The 7408-nt window shown below is 52.9% G+C and overlaps 1 protein-coding gene across 1 annotated transcript; it reads left to right on the top strand.

Annotated features, from left to right (window-relative positions):
* On the top strand, nucleotides 1-7408 carry LOC308122758 (RNA-binding protein MEX3B). Its single transcript, XM_080484817.1, has 4 exons — nucleotides 1-219; nucleotides 619-1173; nucleotides 2989-3230; nucleotides 3313-7408. The coding sequence occupies exons 2-4, from the start codon at nucleotides 681-683 to the stop codon at nucleotides 4570-4572; spliced, it is 1995 nt and encodes a 664-aa protein (XP_080340943.1). The 5' UTR covers nucleotides 1-219; nucleotides 619-680; the 3' UTR covers nucleotides 4573-7408.

Raw genomic sequence — 7408 nt, 5'->3', positions numbered from 1 at the left:
CAGCATGAAGAGCCTCCGGCGCTCCTGACGAGCTCTGCTTCCACTCCCCAGGAAAAGAGAGAAATCAGCGGAGCCGCTTTTCCGTTTTTCAGCGTTCTTCCCTCTTCTCCGCCCCCCTGTTAGTTAGCTACCGCCGCTAGCTGCCCAGCGCCTCCTCCTCCTCCTCCGGCTGCTTCTCCTCCGGTCCGAGGAGGACCTCGTCGAGAAAGGTTGGATAAAGTAAGTTTGGGTGGTTTTCCTGCTTGTTGTGTTCAGAAACGAGCCGCCAGGCTGCGTGTCAGAGCCGCTAGCCGCTAGCCGCTCGCCGCGCGGCTCCAAACAAAGGCTCGACAACGTGACTGGAGTTAGCCTGTTAGCCTGTTAGCTCCTCATGGCTCCTCCGCGGCTCCTGAACACCGGCCAGGCTGCACCGCCTCCTCCACAGCCCGCTGGGCTGACGGAGCGCTCCTGGACGGGGTCCGCTGTCAGGAGAGCAGCAACAACAGACAAAGCGAGCCGCTCGGACAGCGCAGAGGACGGGCTTGTTGTTGGAGAGGAGTCGGTGTCCCGCTGCTCTCATCCAGGATCCAAAACAAAGCGCTCGTTCCTCATCTTTCTCTTTCTCCCTCTTTCCTTCAGAGGCTGGCCGAACCCTCGACACACAGGCTGCCGGGATCTGATGTGAGATCCACGGAGAGACTATGCCTAGTCCTCTATTCCACCCCGAGATCATGGACCACGACGTGGTGATCACCAGCCAGCACAACGGCGTGGGTCTGCCCCGCGAGACGGACCAGGAGTCCCGGGAAGAGGAGCACCAGGAGGCGCTCCGCTTCGCCCTGGACCAGCTGTCACTCATGGCCCTGGAGAAGGTGGACTGTGGGGGCAGCGGGCTGGTCGACCCCCTGGACGGGACGCAGGGTCCGGGCTCCGAGAGCTGTAACGGCGTGAGTGGAGGGGGCTTCGTGGACCTGCAGATGCTGGAGCATCCCAGCGGGTCCCGGGATTCCCCGACGTCCTGCTCCCCATCCCCGGAGTACTACGGGTCGGGCGGGTACCACATGGCCGGCTCTCACTCCATGCTGCACGGGGAACAAGGCTCGGTGCTGTGCAGCAGGAAGAGGAGCGTCAACATGACGGAGTGTGTGCCCGTGCCCAGCTCCGAGCATGTGGCCGAGATCGTGGGGAGACAAGGTGAGGACATCCTCTGTGTGTGTGTGTGAGGACACCCTGGGTGTGTGTGTTTGTGTGTGAGGAGACCCAGGGTCTGTGTGTGTGTGTGTGTGAGGACACCCTGAGTGTTTGAGGACATCCTCTGTGTGAGTGTATGTGTGTGTGTGTGTGAGGAGACCCAGGGTCTGTGTGTGTGTTTGTGAGGACATCCTGTGTGTGTGAGAGGACACCCTGTGTTTGTGTGTGTGCAGGCAGCATGCAGCCTGCTGGCTCTTTGTTTGGGTGGCTGCCTGGCTGGAGAGAGGGGCTCTCGGCTTCACTGTCTGGGTTCTGCTGCTCTGTGCTGTTTTGGGGCTCTTCTTTAAAGGGGCAGTATGAAGCCAAATGCTTTGTTAAATATGACTCTGGATGTGTTTACGGGGCTGTTTGATCAGTATTGAGACAAAGCCTTGCCAGTGGTAGCAGGGTAGGCTGGAGGGGGAGGGGTGGAGAGGGTCAGACAAAGCGGCAGATTGTCGGGAGTCTGGACTGTCTACCGGCTGCACCAGACAAAGGAAGCTCCGCTGCACGGCTCGTTTCAGGCAGCGGCTCTCCACTGCAGGCACGCCGGGGAAAAGCCCCAGCTTCGGTCCATAGGTGTGTGTGTGTGTGAGGTGAATGGTCGGCTGTGCAGGCTTGGTTTCGGGCTGATGGTGAGCAGCAGCCGCACAAACAGGGACTGGGCGGTGTTCCGCCCTGCAGCCGCTCCGACTGCCTGCCGAGCCGCCGCGGCTCCGCTCGCTGCTCCCCGCGGCCCCGGCTCCCTTTTTACACCACTGAACGGCCCTCCGCTCCCCGGCCGAGGGCTGGATGCCCCGTCGCAGTGTCGATAGCTTTGAGGCATTGTTCTCTTTGTTTGAAAAAGCCATGCTTTCTGCTTCCCACAATGACATCACGCTCAGAGCCTCCTATTGGTCGGCCTGCTGGAGCCGTCCCCATTTAAAGCGACACAGCCCGCAACCCTGTGGAGGAGGTGGTGGTGGAGCTCAGTGTGGAGGATGGAGGAGGTGGTGGAGCTCAGTGTGGAGGCTGCTGGAGCTTAGTGTGGTGAACGATGGAGGTGATCCAGTACCTCCATCATCCATCGTTCAGACTGGAAAGTTTCAGTCTTTCCATCTTTGTCTCTTTAAAAAAAACATTGACTCCAGATTTAAAACATGTTTGTTTGTCAGATCCAGGTTGTTCAGTAAAGCTGTGTAGTTAAGTCACTACTGCATGATGGCTTCAGGCGAGTATGCAACTGTGAAAAGGACAAACGTCTGATCCATTCTGGATGAACCCTCATCCTTGATTTATATTTGTGTTCATGTGGAGCATTGTGTTAATTTTTGCGTAGGACAGTTATTGCTGCTTATTTTTCCTTTTGAATTGTGTGCTTGTGTTAATTTGCAGCCTCTGGCATTGTGTGCGTGGGGGGATGCAGACAGGGCATACTGCGATTAATTGACCGTTTTCTGATCAATACAGTCTGAATCTGGTGTGTTTGGATGCTTGTGTTGCTTGTGTGTTTTTAATTTCATTCATATCAATTCGAGCTTGTAAATAGAGAATTATTTATTATTAATATGTTTAATCACTATAGTACTGATTATTTGTTTTTACACTTTTTCAGTGTTTTGTAGACACATTGTTGTTTGAGCCATGTACACTTGTGGTGTGCATTTTGATCTACAACGAAATATCTATTCTACTTCTATTGAGTATTATTGATGTTCGCGGGATCTGTATTTCTACTGTTTGTGTGCACAATGCATTTACTTTGTACTAATGTTTTTGTGAACTTCTTATTTGTTCCAGGCTGTAAGATCAAGGCCCTGCGCGCCAAAACAAACACCTACATTAAGACGCCGGTCCGAGGCGAGGACCCGGTGTTCATCGTGACGGGCCGCAGGGAGGACGTGGAGATGGCCAAACGAGAAATTGTGTCGGCAGCTGAGCATTTCTCCATGATCCGGGCATCTCGCTGCAAAGCTGGAGGACCAGGGGGAGGAGCTTCTCTCCCTGGTCCTCCACACCTACCCGGGCAGACCACCATACAGGTACACAGACAGACAGACAGAGAGGTGTTGTGTTTTTGAGGCTGCGGTGAGTAACTGAATGTGACTGTTGTCGTTGGTGCAGGTGAGGGTTCCCTACAGAGTGGTGGGTTTGGTTGTTGGACCGAAGGGGGCGACGATCAAGCGCATCCAGCAGCAGACTCACACCTACATCGTGACGCCCAGTCGAGAGAAGGACCCCGTGTTCGAGGTGACCGGGATGCCTGAGAACGTGGACCGAGCGCGGGAGGAGATTGAGACCCACATCACCCTGCGGACTGGGACCTTTGTAGACCTGCAGGGCGACAATGACTTCCACACCAACGGCACTGACGTCAGCCTGGAGGGCCTGGGCTCCTTGAGCGGCGGCCTGGGGGCGTCTCTGTGGTCCCGGGCGACAGGCCACCATGCCGCCCCCCCTCCTCCCCCAGCCTCTCCCCCTCCCGCCATGCCCTTGTCCATACACCACTCGTCCGGCAGGAAGATGTCCTCCTCGGTTGCCTATCACACGCACAATGGCGGGATGAGCTCAGACGGCTTCAGCGCCACCCGGAAGGCCAACGAGGGCGGCAGCCCCACCAGCCCTTTTAGCACAGGCTCCAGCAGCGCTGGAGGAGGATTCACTTTTGGCGGCGACTCCACCCCCGGACTGCCTTCCTCCGATGAACTGGGCTTTGAGTTCAGTGCTTCCAACATCTGGGCACCTTTCGTCAACGGGGGAACAGGAAATAAGACGACCGGCTCCTCGCAGCAGCAGCAGCAGCAGCAGCAGCAGCAGCAGCAGCAGCAGCAGCAGCCGCCTCTTCGCCGCAACAGCAGTGGCCTCAGTGGCGGCGCCATCACTCCACGATTGTCTCCGACTCTGCCTCAGGATGCCGGCGTGGGCCCTCTGGACCACCCACTGGCCCGTCGTGCCCAGAGCGACCCTCTCAGCACTCTGTCGTGGCTGCAGTCCAGCAGCGCGGGCGGCGGCTCCTTCTCGGGAGCGTCCAGCTCCAGCTCTGGTGGCTCGTCCACCGGTTACTCCTCCTGCTCCGCCTCCTCGCTGCCCGGCGGCTCGCCCACTGATTCGGAGGGCGGCGGCAGCGGCGTGGGGCTCAGCTCCGGGATGCTGAGCCGGCTGAAGGGCGGCCCCGGCCCTGGGGTGGTGGGCCTGGTGGGCGTGGGCCCCGGGGTCAACAGGGACTGCTTCGTGTGTTTCGAGAGCGAGGTGACGGCGGCCCTGGTGCCCTGCGGCCACAACCTCTTCTGCATGGAGTGCGCGGGGCAGATCTGCCAGTCGGCTGAGCCCGAATGCCCCGTCTGTCACACCCCCACCACACAGTGCATCCGCATCTTCTCCTAATGCCCTCGGCGTGGAGGGCAGGGGGCAGGAGCATCAGACAATGGAAGGACTCACACTAATAACCTTCACACACATGCGATGGACCATAATAAATGCATTAAAAGAGATGATGATACTTTATGGACGGGGACTGTCAAGATGAATAATAACAGTAATAATAATAATGACTTATTTTCCGAGTGAAGTTGATTGAAGCTGGTCTGACGTCTCAGACAGTCTCGGTGTTGAACTTTTGGAAGGAAACTAGTGTCTTATCTCTCTTCAGGCCTTCATTTGGACCCGGAGCAGCTCGTGCTGCCGGTCTGTCTTCACATTTCTTCATTCTGCCTGCTTTCTCTCTCACAGCCTTTCCTTTTCACACTTTTGTACTTAACAGATATTTTTGGATGAAGCTGTCCGTGAGGCCTGCACTTTTCTACTTCTGATTTTAATGTTCTTGGCAGGAGCAACCTGTTCCCAACACAATCCCCTTTTCTCTCTTTCTCGGTCCGTCTCTTGTTCATTGCTCCTTGCAACGCCACGCCGGCAGGGTTCCTCTGTTTTTCTGTAAGTTTGGAACAATTTTTAAGGTCAGCATGTCGTTGGGCAGCGCGGCACACCGGAGGATGAGTTGTTGTTCGCCGTGTGTGTGTGTGTGTGTGTGTGTGTGTGTGTGTGTGTGTGTGTGTGTGTGTGTGTGTGTGTGTGTGTGTGTGTGTGTGTGTGTGTGTGTGTGTGTGTGTGTGTGTGTGTGTGTGTGTGTGTGTGTGTGTGTGTGTGTGTGTGTGTGTGTGTGTGTGTGTGTGTGTGTGTGTGTGTGTGTGTGTGTGTGTGTGTGTGTGTGTGTGTAAGGGAGGTGATGCTCTTCTCATCCTCTGGTGTCTGTTACACTTGAGTGTTTTCTAGTTTTGTGTGGCTGACAGACGTATTTTGAACTCTCGGATGCGATAGGGCCCCTCTGATGTCACATGAGAATGTTTTGTCCAATCCGGAGACACGGCTGCTCCTCCCACAATCCAATAACAAAGGGGCAGTTGAAAGCTTTTCTCCGGCGTTTCACCCGTGCACTGTAGGCCTTTGGTTGGGTTGGTTCTGGTCTTCCACCCTCTCAGATGACACTGTTGACCCGTTCAGCGCTGAGCTCCTGTAGTGCTCTCTATGGTTAGTTGTTGATGAGATTGTCCTGTGTTTTCTTAGCATTACTGAGTAACTCCACTGAGGCGGTTACATCCTGTTTTGTGTTTGTGTTTGTTTTTAAGTCAAGTGTGAGTTTGCAGTAACTGCCTCCTTCTAGTGTTAATACGATGTAGTTGTTTGGGGGGCATGTTGGTGTGAGCAGCCCTGTTGAGCTCATAGTGATATTAAGCCATGGCAACTCGATTAAAAGGACACACCTGATCCTCAAAGGGCTTCCTCTGACCGCACACACACGATCACATTTTCAGGCTCGCACAGTAGGAAGAACCAACTTCTCCTTTCTATGGCAGCTATAGCTAGGTCATCCAGGGCTTCCACACACTCTGTGTTCAAATCCCAGCAGCTGCAGGATGTGGTTCCTCTTTCTTCTGAATGGTCATCCAGCTGGCGGGGCGTGTTGAGGCGAGGCTGCAGGCTGTTTAATGTGCTGCTGTGTTCTGGTGCTCCAGCCAGTGTCATGGTGTTGCTGTTGTTGCTTTTTTTGTCCTGGTTGAGCGCAGCAGTGCACCGACGCTGATGAAGCGTTTGAAGATGATGAGGAGCTGAACTGATGGTGCTTTGGTGCGACTCTACTGAAACAGATGAACAAAGCCAGACGTTGGTTCTCACACTAACTTCCCCCCGTCCTCTGTGGGACAGCCCGGCAGCCGGCCGCCGCGCCATGGCGGGGGCTCTGATGTCAAACGTTGCTTGTCCTTGTCCCCTCCTGGTGCACTGGGAACAGATTCAGGCCTGCAAATGCGATGACTGTTGAGTCTGAGGCGATCTTCAAGCCCTCCTTTAGAAACTCTGCAAGTTGATGTGTTTAAAAATGAAAATGTGTTGTGATCAGCGGGATGTTTCTGGCCATTGAGAGAATGTTAGGGTTAATGTACAGTAGTTTAATTGTTGAAAAGGTACTGATTCTTTCAGATTGACTGCTGATTTTTGTTTGAAATCGTATTTTCAGCCAAACGTCTCCCCTCCCCCGTTTCCTTTCTGAAGGTTTGAAAACAGGGTTTCCTGAGGCATGCTAGCCAGTGACCTCTGACCTTTTTTGTGATTAGAGGGGGGGATGCAAAGAGAGCCATGCCAGTAAGGGGTGACAGATGCCCCTTAAGCCTCCGCTCTCCTATTTTTGCTTTAACTCTCTTTGTATGCAGAACCAAAATGTAAGGTGTCAGCAGACCTGCGTGTAAATACCCTGAAACAATCATCCGACTCAATTGAAGATAAGTGTAGTTTCTAAAGAACATGTATCATTATTTGTAAGTTAACCATCTGCATGTCTTCAAGCCGCCTGGCATTAGCTAATAATTTTTAAGATAAACTTTTTACACCTTTTAATTTTTTACACTTTATTTGCTTCCTAAATATCCCAGAAAAAAATGTGACCCTTTTTATGACTTCAAATTTATTTTTATTTTCCATTTTTTATTTTCCTTATTTTCTGTGTACTACATATAGGCAATTTATAACAAAATGAGAAAATTATTGAAGAAATTTTAAAATTGAAATATATTTTATTTGAAAGTTTATGGACCTTTTAACCGTGAGCCAGAAGAATTGTATAATCGTATAATTTGAGCTGACTGGACGGTTATGAGAAATGTATCAAGAGTTTTATTTTTTATGCTTCTTTAATAAAGTCTTGTTTTTTGGTTTCATTTTTTTACTGTAA

This window comes from Lipophrys pholis (assembly GCF_963383615.2).
Source record: "Lipophrys pholis genome assembly, chromosome: 1".
Lineage (NCBI taxonomy): Eukaryota > Metazoa > Chordata > Actinopteri > Blenniiformes > Blenniidae > Lipophrys > Lipophrys pholis.
This window is presented reverse-complemented; position numbering and strand designations above follow the sequence as displayed.